We start from the raw sequence: 17,339 nt of genomic DNA, 5'->3' as shown, positions 1-17,339 counted from the left end.
GAAAGTCAGGAAATCGCAGGAATGCATGTTAGTGGATTAAGTTTGTGTTTTATTAATTAAAATAAACAATTCTAAGTTAATTAAAGTATTTTACATGTTATTTTAATGTTTTACAGATTTTATTATATTTTAGATTGCACTTTGAGAACTAATGTGCAAGTCGTGATAAGTAGGCCTACTACTATAGTAAGTAATGGCGGCCGTCGATATTCATGGTAATATCGACACTTTATTGAAATGATTTTTGATGATCAAATATTTGAATTGATGTCAATGCAGGTGATCCTAGGAAGATGATATGGGGTTTATATAGATTTATTTGAATTTAATTATGTTTTCGTATTGTTTACCAAGATATAGATCTACAGCCAGTAGGCTACGGCAGTACGGTAATCCTGTCATTCATGACAATCGACTCGATCGACTGACCAAAGTTACGACAGGAACTTGAAAATGCCACGTTTTCCTCAAGTGAAGACACAAGAAAAAAACATTGTGGTCACCATATATGAATTTTCAACCTGATTTATCAAATGTGAAATAAGGAGCTAAATTTGAAAAAATAGTATTCCGGATAAACAACCGTAATCCGTTTTTAATGTGTTATAAAGCTAGTACGATTTCCGTTTTTACCGGATACCACGTGCAGAAGGTTTCTCGCTTCAGACACAACACAGACATGCAGCTACACTGTTGTAGCTGATCTTACTAGAGACGTAATTATTGGCAGTTTCTGTAAATGTTGTCTAATATAATTTGAGCGAGTGTGACATAAGGAGTGCATCTCTTAAACAAATGCTTGCAGTTAACATAGCTGAATAAGAAAAGGCAGTACTTATAGTTTAAAGGACTTGAGTTTGGTCATTGTATCAAGGTCTTGCATTTGGAACTTAACGTCCTTGTTCCGGAGGTCCGCTGCCATGGGATCTACGTTTATACTGAACTCAGATATGAAAATTGTATCAATGTGATTCACTTTACCTTACTTATACTATTGAAAGTCTCTGGGTACATGTGCATTATACTTAAGTTAAGGATACTATCTTCTGACTTTTCAATCTTTTCAGTGACTGAATAATTTTGGAGACTGCCTAAGGATTTCGCCATGGATGACATTGAGAAGGCGATTGGTTTTTTAACAGATGTAGAAAAAGGAACCTCTGCTGTCTGTCAACAGATCCAGTTGTTGTTAGATAAAGCCGAAAAGGGGGAACTTTGTACATCAAAGGTTTGTTTACTTTTAATTTAAGACATATCATTGAAAGATGCTATGGTTCAACAAGTCAAAACTGTAAATGCACTAATTTTAGTGATGAAATGTAATTTTATTGCTTTTCACGATGTACATGCTATTCTAAAACATGATAATGTTATCTTTAGTTTTAGTGTATTGATTATATATAAATTAGTCGTTGTGGTAATTCACTAAAAAAAAGGAATACAATGTGATGATTGGCTATTCAAATCACCCTTTGTCTGTATTCAGGGATGGCAACATGATTAAAAAAAATAGATAAATAAACAAGATGTATTTATGAAACATTCTGCCCCTATTTGCAAAAAATTCTGAAGTGAGGCGTTAAAAGTGTACTGTGTATGGCATGAGCTAACTGCATGCACACTTTCTGAAACACTTATGTTTTCATTTCATTACAAATGAATATCACCTAATTAATAAAAGATTTCGTTAAATCTTTGAAATCAAATTATGACACAATGAAATATTTTGACTTATGAATGACCTGTACAAGCAAGGAAAAAGTTCTGCAATGAATTTTCCTATTGCTTTGTGTCCATCAATAGAGAGTCATTGAAGGAAACAGAGTTCAGAAATGACAGGAAAAGAAGCTACGAAAAGCCTTATACTTGTAATGACAACTCATCATAAATATATATTTGTAACCAGGTTGCACATGGGTCTAAGAAAATGACGACTAGGACAACCAGGTCGGGTTTGTTCATTTATTGAGATTTAAAAGCCGCAATCCATATAATACAAGTAGTATCGGTATAAGTCGTATAAAGATTGAACCTGCAATACATAATTAAAAATACATGTCTTAACATAATGATAACAATACAAACCTACATCACTATCTATAGCACTATCTTATACATAGATTTACTTGTCAGTGGTAAATAACATACATTTGTACAATAAAACAAAAACAAGTATTACCCCTATACATCTCTTACCACAAGGGGAGATAATCCACTTGCCCAACTATAAAAAACACACATACAGATATATAGAAATTATCAAGATAGTGGATATGATCCATATCTACATTACATTGATCAAATATACAATTTACAACACGAATACTATGGAACAATAGAATTCACAGGCCGGCTGTTAATAGTACATAATCACATTTCACATATAAATTAAAGTACAATTGCCAAAATGTAAATTACACTAAAATAAGCCATTGTGCTTACCTCGACTATGGGTTGAGGATCATACGCCTTAACCCGATCTACTAGGATCAGTACAAAAAGGGTTTAGTTGCTGTATTCATCACATTATTACTGAAAGATCAAATAAAACATCTATCAGCAACTAATGCCAACAATAATATAAAAACACATTATCTGGTTTACTATTAGATAAATATACATTATTCCTATCCAATATTTTAATTAGAGTTACAATATTCTCTAAACCAAATTACATCAATATTTAAGTCATAAATTCAGTTACAAATTGAATTCAAGTACAGATCATAAGTTCATACATTCATTAATAAATTGAATCAAATAACTCTATACTTTAGAATATATTACATTGATAAAACAACAGATAGAGACTCACCATTTATAAAATTTGGGTTAAATCATATGTACCGAGAGATGAGAAACACACCTATCTCTAGCCAAAGCTCCTTTCCTTCTGCCCAAAACAATTTGGACAAAGAACTTTCCCTCCAAAACTATAGCCAATAAAATAAAAGGTCAGTTTAACAGTTCATATCAAAGGTCGCGTTAGTTATGAGCATTACTCACAAATACCATGCAGAAAAGACATGGACAGTACATGTAACACTGGACAATACATATAGACAGGTAGGTCACACGACCATACCTATATATCAAATATATATACACAGGTACTCTCTACAGGTAAGTGGGTAGCACTTTCCACCTGTATACTAACACCAGTACATGTACAAATATACCACCTGACCTGCATGTGCACTTATATAAAATACGTCAAATAATTAAAAAGAACATAATTATTTCATGTTATACAAATACCGTAAGTAAACTGAAAATAAAATACATTATTAAATTTGGTGAAATAGTTCACCTGGCCACATATTGAGGACTCATTCAAGGACTGAAACTCCATTCAAGAATTGAAAGTCTGCTACATTGTGTCCGAGGCAAAATACAATGTCAATCTGAACTCACACTCATGCACAGAATGTACTTCATACTGAAATAATGAGCATAATAGCAAATTGTTCAATAGGTGCACACGTTGGAGAGATGAATGGCATTATCCATCTCTCCATCCATCTGTCCACCCGTTCTAAACTTTTATTTGTTTTGAGATCTCCTCCAACAGTTTTCTTATTAATACTTGGTAGGATTAATCACCATGACATGAAGTTGTGTTTTCCTGAACAGCAGTTTGATTTGACTGTGTTTGAAAGTGTTATTGCCCTTTGTTTCCTTTTGATTTTTCCCACAGGATATCTTCTGATGAGTATTAGATCTGTATAACCATCGTAATTGCATTCCCTTTTACCACAGGGGCTGAGTTTCCTGGAGATGAAGTATCAGATGTTGCTAAGTTACCTTATCAACCTGACCTACATCCTGTTACAGAAGAGCAGAGGACAGTCGATTCAGACTGATCCTGCCATCTTCAGACTCACCGAGATACGCACGGTCTGTTCAATGCTTCTTGTCAAGATAAATACCACATACGTTTCAACATTAGATTAATATAAGACATATAGTATATGCACTACATGTGTATATATGTACAACCACATTGTACTTCTTAAAGATCTCTCTTTAAAGACACATGACACAGTTTGCAGAATAATAATGTTTAACTTTCAAAAATATGCTATGAACATGATCATGTATGGTCATTTTTAGCCTTTTCTTGTCTTTTGACATTTTGATGAGACATCTGTAGTTCCTTTACTAGTAAATATGAAAGGTCTGTCCTTAAACAATTCTTGCATTTACTATTCTTCGAGACGTACTGGATTGATCTTTCTTGTATTTTGTAAGTAGGTTGTCCTTGGTCCATATATGTGCCTTTTTAGCCTACCTTCATCAGGTGATGGGCTATTCAAATCGCTCTACGTTTGTCATATGTCGCCTGTCTGTCCATTGGTAAATAAATATTGTTATGGCTATTTCTTGAGAAGTTCAAAATAGATATTTCTCAACTGTCATATGTAGGTCACCCTCGGTACCTAGTTGTTCCTATTTCATTTTTGGGACTTATTATAAAAATAAAATGGTGAACAGTCAGTCATGTTCAATTTTGATAATAAAAGTTTGTTGTTGCTATTTCTTGAAAAGTACTGGATAAGTCCTAATCAAAATTTCAAATCTAGCTTCCCCTTACATCCATACTTTTGCCTTTTCTGATTTTGGGACCGATAAGAGAACAAATGGTTGACAAGTGGCTATTTTGGATTTTGACAATGAAAAATAATTATTGCTATTTCTTGAGGTCTAAAGTATTGGATAGACCATCATCAAATTTTATATGTTTATTCCATTTTGTCCCTAGTTGTACCCTTCTGATTTAAGAACTGATCAGAAAAATGGAATTGCAAAAAGTGGACTATTATGGGTTCCTCAAGATTATTATGATTACTTTTTCTTAGAGGAATTTTCAACTTCCATGTAATTAAGAGCAAAAGCAGAGGAAAGAAAAGAGAAAAAAAAATTTAAAGAGCAAATAAAGATCAAATGATGAAACATGCCAAGATCCCTTTTGGATCTCTTGTTAGTTTTGTGGGTGACAGACAGCGATCTTGGATTTTGACAATGAAAGCTTGTTACATATACATGCATATGCAAAAGGGCAGACATGATCATCTCAGAATTTGATAATGAAAGTTTGTTAGCACCATTTCTTAAAGAGTAGCAGATGGATCTTTCTCAAATATCATGTGAAAGATCCCCATTTGTCTCTTGTTGTGCCCTTTATATTTTGATCAGAAAAAAACAAATGGCTGGTTAATGGTCATTCAGGACTTTACTATGAATATTTGTTATCACTGTTTCTTGAGATAGGTAAAACTAATAAGAGCAGGTAGAGACAGGTAGAGGTTTATTGAATGTAGGATAATGAGTTCCTAGGCCCCACCATCTATACCCAAAGGTATGCAGGGTGATTGAAGGATAAAAAAGGAAATGTTAGAGGCATAGAGGTGGATCACATCAGTTGAAGAGGCTGTGTTCTTTAATATATTGTTGTCAACCAATTTCACCCTTGCTGGCTTCTCACAGATATACAAATATAAATCAAAGAACCCAGTCTCTTCGCCTGTTGTGATTCACCTCTATGTCTCAAATATTTCTTGAGATGTAACAAATGAATCCTGTTAAAGTTGTTAGTAGATTCCTCTTGGTCCCTAGAAGTATCTTTTAAATTATAGGCCGGTCAGAAAAAAATTCTTTGATACATTTTCTTACAAGAATGGATCAGCGGAGTAGTTAAAAATACAGCGCTCATTTGCATTAGTTCAGCATTCTAAAGAAAAATTTCTTGGAATATGACTTTCTTATATTTCATTCTACACTCTAAACAACAGTCCATTTTTAATACAGGTGCTGGAGAAATTGCGACCAATTGACCAGAAACTAAAATACCAAATTGATAAGCTCATCAGAACTGTCATTACTGGAGACACAGGTAAGTTTCTCAAAGGAACAGTCAGATAATGAAAATGTGGTAACGAGTATGACACAATATGGTAATGACTTGTTCCGATGTTTTACTGAAAAAGTTAGTAGCTGATTGCTTTAGTGTGAGTAGTTACATCACATAAGACATCTACATATTGATGACAAATATTGCAAAACTTAACAAAATTTTTTCAACAATCCTTAGAAGTATTTATGAGTGATCTCTTAATGTACTTTATTGTCTGGTAAAACTTCTCTAACAGTAGTACTGTAATCAACAGTGAATGTTTGTTATTTTTGACAGGTTTGGCTGATCCACTGAGATTCAAGGCCAATCCAGACAATCTCATTAACAAGGTAAATAGAATTAATTAATTAGTAATTAGACTGCTACAGATAAGTTACACTTTGAATCAGGTCAGTTTATCGGTAACTTGTATGACAAAACGAAATGGTAAAAAATATATGAAAAAAAAAGTTCTGTTTGTCTACTTCGTGAAAAATTGTTATAAAATGTATTGTTTAAAAACATATATCAAACTACAATGAAAATTGCCTAATCGATATCCTGCGTTTTTACTCCTTAGACAATACCCAATATGAATTATACTTCAGAAATCATTACACCTTTAGACGTTCGCTAGAAATCTTGTCTCCAGATATAAGTGCCAGGTGAAGTGCTGTATCACATCCAGCCCACTTGTCATGAGTTTTCACCGTTAATTCCATATAGTGCTGTGATTAGGACCAATTGAATATTCACTGTCAGATTAAATAGATTCCAACAGTTCAATGATACTCATATATAGAATGCTTTTATGTATGAGGGTTGTTTTCTCCACTTTTCATTAGTTGGAAGGTGAAGATTCAGAAGAAGACTCTAACTCTGATGAAGAGGAGAAGGAAAGAAAACCTCGTGCTTATGTACCACCAAAGCTTGCAGCTGTTCATTACGGTATATTTATGTTTCCAATCATATGATCTGTTAAAACTCTTAATGTTTCTAGATCATCTTTGTACTCACATGACAGAAGATATGTAGCAAAAGTCACATGACAGTTTAATATTAAAATGTCACTACATTGGCTCATTGTCATATTGTTTAACTTAAATGCTTATTTAGGACAACCAGCAGTAAAATCATGAAAATGAATGGCCGTGAATTAAAATGATTTTCATAATTGTTATTTGTTGTTTTATTAAAAATAACTTTAAACCTTGTTGGCCTTTTATCCTGTATCTTGGTTTGAAAGTCTAAGAAAAACTACCAAGATTAATCATTGGGAATTAGACCAATTTTCATAGCCAAAGTTTGTTGCTTTTTGAAAATAATGACTTGATATCTTGCGGCTACTGAAGTCTTAATCTTCAAGTACGACAATGTATACAGCTATAACACGTCTTGTTAAGATATTGTGAGATTCAGTGTCAAGGACAATTGATCCCCTTGATTAGTCGATTTGAAGGAGTTTGTGTTTAATTGATGAAACACTCATGAGAAGCTCTGCAGAATGTTAGAATTCCATGACTTGGTCATCTTAACATGAAGCAATGCTTTTAAGTAACTGATCAACTGTCACATTGCTGTCTAGACGAAAACACAAGACAGCTGATGGAATTGAAAGTTAGCTGGTGTAGTTCTCTGCATGTTGTATCATGTACTGTTGATTAGGCATTAACAGACATTCTGGTCTATGAACAGGTTACTACTGTGAATTGTTTGCTACTAGAATAACACATACTGTATGGACAAGGAGACGTTTTTGTTCTGGGAAGTGGATTTTTGAGGTCTGCTTCACTTTATCAGATAGTTTATATATATATATTTTTATCCCACTTTCTATGCAAAACATATTACTTATCTACATATAGATGGTGATGAGACAATAGAGGAAAAGAAGCAGCGCCACCTGGAGAAAGCTCAGAGGCGTGCAGCAAGTAGTAGTTTAGTAAGGGAGCTGGCACATCAGCTGACAGATGCACCAGAGGAAATACAGGTAAGATTGTTTTTTAAACAGCTATCTCTACGTAGATAAAGTTAAGACTGTTTTGTAATAAGAATTTCTATATAAAGGCAAGATTGATTTTTAATCAGCTTTCTCTATAGAAATGAAGTAAAGACTGTTTTGTAATAAGAATTTCTATATAAAGGTAAGATTGTTTTTTAAACAGCTATCTCTACGGAGATAAAGTTAAGACTGTTTTGTAATAAGAATTTCTATATAAAGGCAAGATTGATTTTTAATCAGAATATTTGTACAGAAATACAAGTAAGCTTGTTTTTTTATTAGAATATCTTTATCGAAATACAAGTAAGATTGTTTTAGTATCAGAATATAAAGAAATGCAGGTATGATTGTTTTGTTATAAGATGTCTGTAGAAATATGTTGTTGTCTTGTATTTAGACAAAAAAGAATATTTCGGACAAAAGAGTTGACTGTGAAAATTTTATCATTCATTTACTGTAGGAATGTTTTTTCTATGATATTTCTTATTTTTGGTCATGTCAATTTTATATGATGAATTACAGTTTCTATTAATATGATATGAACACATCATTCCTTTTGGTGAAACTTCTTTTCATAATTCCACAGGAATCTCGTGATCTGCACAGATTAAAAGCTGATAAGAGGGCCAAGGAAATCAAAGAGTAAGTGAAACATGTTATGACACAGTTGTATTCAACAATGACAATATCAAAACACATCACTTGATGATATAACACAGGTTACATGCAATCATAGGTAACAAATGATAGTTTGGTCAGTAACAAAAGGACAGACAGATAACAAATGACAGTTTGGTCTGTAACAAAAGGACAGAGAAATAACAAATTATAGTTTGATCAGTAACAAAAGGACAGACAGACAACAAATGATAGTTTAGTCAGTAACAAAAGGACAGACAGACAACAAATGATAGTTTAGTCAGTAACAAAAGGACAGACAGATAACAAATTATAGTTTAGTCAGTAACAAAACGACAGACAAATAACAAATTATAGTTTGATCAGTAACAAAAGGACAGACAAATAACAAATTATAGTTTGATCAGTAACAGACAACAAATGATAGTTTAGTCAGTAACAAAAGGACAGACAGATAACAAATTATAGTTTGATCAGTAACAAAAGGACAGACAGATAACAAATTATTATTTGATCAGTAACAAATTATAGTTTAGTCAGTAACAAAAGGACAGACAGATAACAAATGATACTTTAGTCAGTAACAAAAGGACAGACAGATAACAAATTATAGTTTAGTCAGTAACAAAAGGACAGACAGATAACAAATGATAGTTTAGTCAGTAACAAAAGGACAGACAGATAACAAATGATAGTTTGGTCAGTAACAAAAGGACAGACAGATAACAAATGATAGTTTAGTCAGTAACAAAAGGACAGACAGATAACAAATTATAGTTTAGTCAGTAACAAAAGGACAGACAAATAACAAATTAGAGTTTGATCAGTAACAAAAGGACAGGCAGACAACAAATGATAGTTTAGTCAGTAACAAAAGGACAGACAGATAACAAATTATAGTTTAGTCAGTAACAAAAGGACAGACAGATAACAAATTATAGTTTAGTCAGTAACAAAAGGACAGACAAATAACAAATGATAGTTGGATCAGTAACAAAAGGACAGATAGAGAATCATTTTTATGACAGATTCATGACAAAATAAAAAAAAACTCATATTCAAATTGTTTTTGGTTATAAAACTGACTTCTGATCAGATTTACAAATGAACTATTTTGTGATAATTAGGTTGATATAGTGTAGTCCTCTTCCTCTTTGATAACCATTATAGCTTACACTCACAGTCAATATATCTATCATAATAAAATAATATTTCATTTTATTTCAGATATGAAGAACAATTTTTCACTCGAGTGTCTGTATCGAAAAAGGAAAGGGTGTGTATTTCAGTAACGATTTGAATTGTGACCTTTTCAGCAAATTTATTCACAAGTTGATCTGGGGTTTTTTAAGCACTTTGTTAAAAGAGGTATCATTTTAAAATTCAAATTCTTAGTAGATGTCATAAAAAATTTTTTATCAAAAATGTGATATTGTAATTTGTCTCTATAGCAAGGTATGGAGATTCAGGAATGGTATTTTTTGCAAATTCATAAGGCATTTTAATTAAAGTGATTGCATTATTTGATATGTGAAACACTATAAGATAAACTTTCCTTCATATATTGGTACCATCACTTGTTGACACCTACATCAGCTGTCTTCAATAAAATGATTGTTTGGAACAGACTGTAACATGTTACATGATACAGATTACATGCTGCAAGACACAGGGTATCTGTGCATATAACATAAAACATAAGTCTATTGGTACATATCTCTCTGGTGTATAAATGTGAAAGATTGGATTAAGATGGTGTATTTAAATCAGCTTACAAAATGTTAAAACGGAGATATGATAAAATATTCACTACATGTTTTGTAAAGGAAAAAAGATTTTCTTAATTGTCGTTCAAATTTTGAACTGAAAGGTATATTCATACTTTTCAGAATGCATCACGAAGATTAAGCACCATGTCTTCCTTGAACAGTCTGACACAGTTTGATGACATCAGTGCATTGATGGGAGATAAAGATGATTTCACACATCAGGTATCTATTTTGTGTACAGTAAACTTTAATTCACATGCAAATCACTTACACAGTGTTTGCAGTCAAACCCAAAACACAAAACTTAATCATCGTAAATTAAAATATTGATAATAATGATAATTAATACATATTTTCATAGTACAACTTTGTTGATCAGTAATTCAAATTTATCTAACATGCCAGGTGTACATACAATGTAAAACTTACGAATATTTGGTAAATCTGTTAATTTCAGTGTTCAGAATGATTTCTTCTCTTGAGTGTTAACACTAAGATGGCAATCACTAATTCAATGACTGCTTCCCATATGAAAACATAAAGGCTTTTAAATAATTGTGTTTGACCTTTGGATTGTTTTCAGTTGGGCTGAAATTGTGAAAGAAAGTTGGATTACAATAATATGTTTGTACCAATTTGTTTTAAAATAAAAATAGGTAAAGCGAACATATTTTAAGCACATTGACTTAATGTTATGATTGGCTATAAATTATGGGAATATTTCATTACACTAAATTGCATGTTATTATACACTGTAATAAATCAAATTTTATTCAATTATTAAAATTATTACAGAAACAGAATATATCTTTAATTACAAAAAATATTTTTTTTTTAGGATGGTCCCTCAAGAAAGAAGCAGAAATTAAGTGGCAAGGTACATTTATCTTCGTATATTCGTCTGTTGAATGTACAAAACATTTATAAAGAAAATTTTCTGAATTCTATAATCACAGGGACATATTTAGTGTTCTCTTTGATGACAATTTTGAAAAACATCCCTGATGAAAACAATGCATATTCTTATACTGTGTTATCCTAATTGTCAACCATTATACCCTGAATGTACAATAAATACATAGGCTGAACATTTACTGTGTAGATAACATTGTAATAACTAACTTTTATTGATTGTTTTACAGGGCAAGAAAGGAAAGAAAGGTATTTATTTAAATGGTCATTAAATTTATTGAAGTAGAATGCTTTGAAAATCCAAACCAAAACTTTATTTTGAAGTTTGAGTTTGGACGCATAACTCTATGACATATTTACAAAATATTGGTGTGATATTTTCCTGAATTTTGCTTTGTTGCAAGTTATATTTTAACCAATTAAGGAATTTTTCTGAAATTTTCAGTATTCAAAGCAAATATAAATCTTAGAGCAAATAATTTCCATGTGAATTAGGTGTCTAATTTAGCCAAAAGCTGCATAGTCTTTTCAATATACATCATGGTCTGGCTGAATGTTTTTGAAAAAAAAAAAACTGAACTTTTTATAGGTTGCATCAATATGTGATATACCCATGCATATCAAAGGCTTCAAATGGATTAGTTTGTATCAATAATTATTGAGACAGTAATGTGGAGTTTATGAATAATAGAATTGAATATAAGGCCAAAATAGAAATATACTTGGTTTGGCATAATCTGCTGAACCCAGAAAAATTGCACTGACTCAAAACATTTTACCGCCAAATGACAATGAAATTTTCTTCATTTGAAAACTGAAATATCAACTGTTTTTAATACTTCTTTTCGGAGGCAATTTTACAAATTTAAAAATTACATCTTTCAAATGCTTGAATGAGACTACAAGAGTGATTGATTCAAGCACCTTTGTGAGTTACAGTGTTTTGGCAGACTGAAAATGTTGGCCTAAAAAGCAGTCTACATGATGTTATATGACAGAACTGATAAACCTGTTCCTTTCTGTGTCCTATGTTTTCCATAATTGTAAAGAAATTTAAACATTAGTAAATGAAATGCCTCCTCCAATGGACCCCTAACCTGTATGGAAACTTCTGCATGCAATACTGTCCGGTTTTGAAACCAGTACTTTTTTTGTTTTTTTTTAATGGACATTAATATATTCATGAAATAATTAAGTGACCCAATGAACACATCCAGAAATAATTCTAATGAGTGTTTTAGACTCATTGTCATAGCAATACCATGTACATTTAATAATATACATTTGTTGTAAAATAGTTGGGGGAGTGATCTGGACTCTTCCTACTTACCCATTCTGAACACTCCTTGGTCAGGTTACAACACACCAAGATCATTTTATTGGTGGCCTAATTGAACATATTCAATTTAACTCAGTGTCATTATTTGCAGAATCAATTTAAGTAGATGTATTATTGAAGAGAGAACTTTTTTTTTGTGTTGCATTTGACTCTGTTAGAACCTGTATTTAGAGATTTTGACAATACCATGACAAACATTATGTATTCATAAAAACAGACATAAATCCATCAAAAAGAATAGATTACAGTTTCACTTTTTCTTTTGTTTCGAGTTTGATTTTTACAGGAAGGACCAAGATAGTTGGAAATTCAATATGTCCACCATTTCGGAAAACACATTTTAAACTTCTTTTCAATAACCACCAGTGTGGATTCAGCTCAAACTTGCTTGAAATTATCCCAATATGACCTGGATCAATTGCTGTGGTATTTTGGGGGTTGGTCAGAAATCCAGTACAGCTGCCATGGACACATTTAAAGCTTCTTTTCCAGTTGCACTGGTACCATTGAGCTGAAAATTGGTAGCAGAGTTGAGAAACTGAAATAAACTGAATCATTGTTTTGATTACCTTTACTGCAAGGACACCGTAAATGTTTGAATCTAACAGCTGGCAATCTTCAGATCTATACCAGTAATATCATTATAATTGGGGTTTGCCTGTTATATATGGACTTTTACAGTAAAATTTATTATTCCTCATAAAGAATTGTTCATTTGTATTTCAGGTGGTTTCAAGAAGAAAAAACGAAAGTTTTAAAGACCCATTATGGAAAGTTAAATTGTATTTGTCAATAAACAGATTAATTATTCTATTGCTGTTTTGATTTTATGTTAACTTGAGGTAAAATGTACATCTGCAGACCAAACTATGTATCAACACCAAAAGTTAATGTCACCTGAGACAAACTCTCTTTTCAAGCATTGTGCGTCTGTAAACATGTCATAATTTTGACTTCTCAAAAAGCACTGAACCAATTTCAATAAAAAAATGTGTAGATGGCCAAAGATGAACAAAAATTGTGGATAATATGGTCCCCTCTCCCAGGAGCCAGATGGGCGGGCCAAAAACGGGTTGAATTGACGAAAGTTTCAAAAATCTTCTTTTCAACACCCAGATATGGTATAAGCAATTGCTTTTTATGGATCAAAGAGTCTTAAGTTTGTATACCAAAGTTGTGAACTTCATGACCTCAGGGTCTCGCATTTCCCCTCTAGGGAGGGGGTAAAGTTTATTATAGTTTTTAGGAAAAGTACATGTTTATTTTCCATTTTATATTATTCAACTTTTTGACAGTTTGATGGTATTCCTATATTGGGGAGGGTTCACCTTTCCAACCACGTGGGTTTTGCTTTTCCCTTGCCTCTCTCTTTCCGCTCACAGTAAGAAACCCGGTGATTCCATGTGAGCCAATGAGAGTGGTTAATATAAGCTGATAGCTTGCTCACTATTGTTAACGTAAAAAAATAGTTTATACATAAGCATTTAGTTGCAGCCTTCTTCAATCTGGAAAATGCTTATGGTACAGCATGAGAATACAGCATTTTGAAAGATCTGCAAGACCTAGGTAATAAATCTGATTAGTATGAAATAGAATGGGTAATGTACTCGCCTTTCACTTAGACATCCGGGGTTCGAATTCCCAAGTGGATGTGGAAATGTGTGGAATTCACCTGCCCGACCACATGGGATTTTCACGGGTATTCCGTGTTCTCCCACGGTAAGACCCGTCACGCGTTTGTTAAAATAAGGTCAATGGAACACTTTGTGATGTGTATGGACAGGAAATGAGTGTAACACAGGGAAGCATTCCCTCTGTTACACTTTTTGGCTTGAAATAATCAGGATTGTTAAAATGCTATCCCATTTTATTTATTTGAACAGTGTCCCAGACTGACAGCGATGCTGATAGATAGTTTTGTCAACACTTTACAGGCGTAGCTAGCCCAGTAGAAATATGTAAGCCTAGGCGAGGGGCCTTAGGAAAATGAATTTCATGATTTCAAAGATGTTTTGAATCGTTTTCCGAGACATTTTTTTAGTTATTTATTTATTCAACAACAAACTTCAACTCTTGACTAAATAAAAGCTAACTTTCTGTTCTTTTGGTTCGCGAAAATGTCCATGACAACTTCCGTATCTTGGTTACATGTACCTTCGGTCTTGGATGTGTTACTTTTAGTGTGGTCACTCTATTCGACTTTATTTTGTTTAAAAACTTGTCGATCGACGTCTGTAATCCAGAAGTCTTCTTTATTTTGAAAATTTACTCTTTAATAGCATTATAATCGGAAACGTTGAAATGATAGTAAGAAGTAGAATAGTATGACGTTTATAAAGTTCCGGAAAGCATTGCACTAGGCCTAGTTATTCAACAATTTTCTATTTATATCTTTTAATTATCAAAAATATTAAATATTTATTTTCAACCTTAGTTTTGTAATTTTGTCCGACATACTCTATGCACGGATTTTTTATGTGTAAGCCCGGGCTTTTTCTTTCTATGGAAGCTACGCCCCTGGTATGGTTTCTCTAGAATGGTTAGATTGACACGTTTATCGTCTCCGCGTCTCTTCCTGTATCCGGGTATCATCTCACCAACGAATGTCAGTGTTCTCGCGATGTGCTGGTCGTCTAGAAATCATATGCCGGATTATTACATACTGTCAGCAGGGTCCGAGATTGGTGCTTAGTGACTACATAAACGTCAACAAACCATCACTGTGTAATTGTCGAGGTAGACAGTCAGTGCATCATATACATGTATTTCAGATAAATCAAATTCTCCAACTCGGGTTTTTCACTTTCTTTTAATCCAAATTATAAATTAAGTTTGCACCATCATTTGTTAAATTGTGACCTTTTACCCATTTTTGAAATTCGTCCAATACGTTTAAAGGCATATTCCGTACAAGTCAGTATTTCATAGGATGATTTTGAAATAAACTACAAAATCATCTACTTACGATCTTTTTATGGAAATCGTACACCTCAATTTACCATTTCAACAAACATATGATATTTGATTTCCGGAAATTCTTCACAGATCTAGCGAGATCGATTTACAAGCGTTTGCGCGGCCCTGATTGCGTCATAACAGATTTGCATTATAAGCCGAACAGAAAGAAATATTTGTGTAAATTATAAACAGAAAATAAGTCTAATAGAGAAATATGATTGTAGTCCTAGCAGAAATTTTCGTGAACAGCATATACACATGTGTATTTATCCATTAATTTGCATAAATCAATGCTCAAGTGACCTTTCAGTTCCCGATTTCCCGATGCTCTATATTTAGAGTGTTTGACTGCGAGTATTCCTACCTATTCCGCCTGTTCAAACTGACCATAGGAATGATACTTTGATGCTAACAATAGTTGTACATGTCATTAGAATGAGATAAGGTACAGAACAGCCAGACATTTTTATTCTTTTGGTCATTTTTTGCAAGAATGACTTCTGTGCTGATTGGCCGTTCAGAATATAATTAAAATAAGCTTATATATATATATATAAAATATATCATGATGTTAATGACCGTAGCGACTAAACAAATGATCTGAGTACACCATGACTGAATTTGATGATCTGACCACACAGATACATTGTACAAGGTTTACTTGCAGAAATATACGCTATCAAAATCCTAGCTTCGTTGTCTATTTCTCGAAGCCCGCCATTTTCGAAAAAAGTCAGTATTGCAAGGCTTTTAAACGAAAGTGTCGAATCCAGAAAATTATCGACTTTTTTTCTTTACATAGGGAGCTAATAGTTTCTACCATATTACTTATAGGGTAGGTGGTCCATGATTCACAGTACCGCAGCCAAACAAAGAAACGCGTCATCGATCTCGGTTACGGTTAGGGGTTCAATGCTCAGACTGACCACTTTTCATTATATCCTAACACCATCATTATTTCTTAAGAAGTACATGATGGATCTTTCTCAAAGTTGTGTCCATTTAATTTTGGGACGGATCAGAAAAACAAAATGGCCGACTAGCAGCCATCTTGGATTTTTCAATGAAGTTTTTTATCGCTATTTATTAAGAAGTACTGGATGGAGTTCTCTCAAATTTCATACGTAGGTTCCCCCTGGTATCTAGTTGTTCCCATGCTATTTCGGGATTGATCAGAAAAACAAAATGGCCGACAGGTGGCCATCTTAGATTTTTACTTTGAAAGTTTGTTATCGCTATTTCTTAAGAAGTGTTAGATTGATATCGCTTTAATTTCATATGTAAGTTCCACTTTGTCCCTTGTGTCCATTTAATTTTGGGCCTGATCAGAAAAAACAAAATAGCCAATAGACAGTCATCTTGGATTCTGGCTTTGCAAGTTTGTTATCGCTATCTTTTGTAGCGGGTGGGTTCAGAGTTTTTCATTCTTTAACAAAAGTCGTTTCTCAGCACACAATTTCGCTTAGACGCTTAGAAAATACATTCTCATTAATATGTAAACACTTTTCAACGTTAAACCTTTGATAAGTATGGAACAAAGCAAGCAACTGGTATACATTGTATATATGGTACGCACCACAATGTTATATGTTATTGTCTAAGTAACCTGTTGTCCTCATCTTGTGTAAAATTCTAATTTAGTGTTTATAAGAAAGTAACGGGACATTCGTTTCTCCCAGTGATAGTGTCACTGGAAGAAGTGTCTATGAGTGGATTTGTTTTCATTCGGACGTTTTTTGCTCCCAATCTTACTGGCGCTAAGCCTTGAAATTGTATGCATGGAACTGGATAGTCCGTTGTCAACTTAACGTGACCGTGTCACAAAAG

General features: G+C 33.0%; 1 protein-coding gene across 2 annotated transcripts in view; it reads left to right on the top strand.

Annotated features, from left to right (window-relative positions):
- Positions 1-13,365, top strand: part of LOC132561126 (neuroguidin-like) — a 37,763-nt gene extending 24,398 nt beyond the window's left edge. Inside the window, exons 1-13 of one of the 2 annotated variants that reach the window (XM_060225856.1) lie at positions 654-716; positions 1,068-1,228; positions 3,760-3,897; positions 5,809-5,893; positions 6,191-6,243; positions 6,739-6,841; positions 7,759-7,883; positions 8,482-8,537; positions 9,762-9,810; positions 10,424-10,525; positions 11,142-11,180; positions 11,446-11,464; positions 13,281-13,365. In XM_060225856.1, coding sequence (XP_060081839.1) covers positions 1,106-1,228; positions 3,760-3,897; positions 5,809-5,893; positions 6,191-6,243; positions 6,739-6,841; positions 7,759-7,883; positions 8,482-8,537; positions 9,762-9,810; positions 10,424-10,525; positions 11,142-11,180; positions 11,446-11,464; positions 13,281-13,312 — 924 coding nt within the window. In that variant the 5' untranslated portion in view covers positions 654-716; positions 1,068-1,105 and the 3' untranslated portion in view covers positions 13,313-13,365. Of the gene's footprint in view, positions 1-653; positions 717-1,067; positions 1,229-3,759; positions 3,898-5,808; positions 5,894-6,190; positions 6,244-6,738; positions 6,842-7,758; positions 7,884-8,481; positions 8,538-9,761; positions 9,811-10,423; positions 10,526-11,141; positions 11,181-11,445; positions 11,465-13,280 lie in introns of those variants that run through there. The other variant, XM_060225855.1, reaches the window with a different exon arrangement.
- Positions 13,366-17,339: the final 3,974 nt, after the last annotated feature.

This window comes from Ylistrum balloti, unplaced genomic scaffold (assembly GCF_031769215.1).
Source record: "Ylistrum balloti isolate Yb309-2 unplaced genomic scaffold, AGI_CSIRO_Ybal_v1 Utg371148, whole genome shotgun sequence".
NCBI classification, from domain to species: domain Eukaryota; kingdom Metazoa; phylum Mollusca; class Bivalvia; order Pectinida; family Pectinidae; genus Ylistrum; species Ylistrum balloti.
This window is presented reverse-complemented; position numbering and strand designations above follow the sequence as displayed.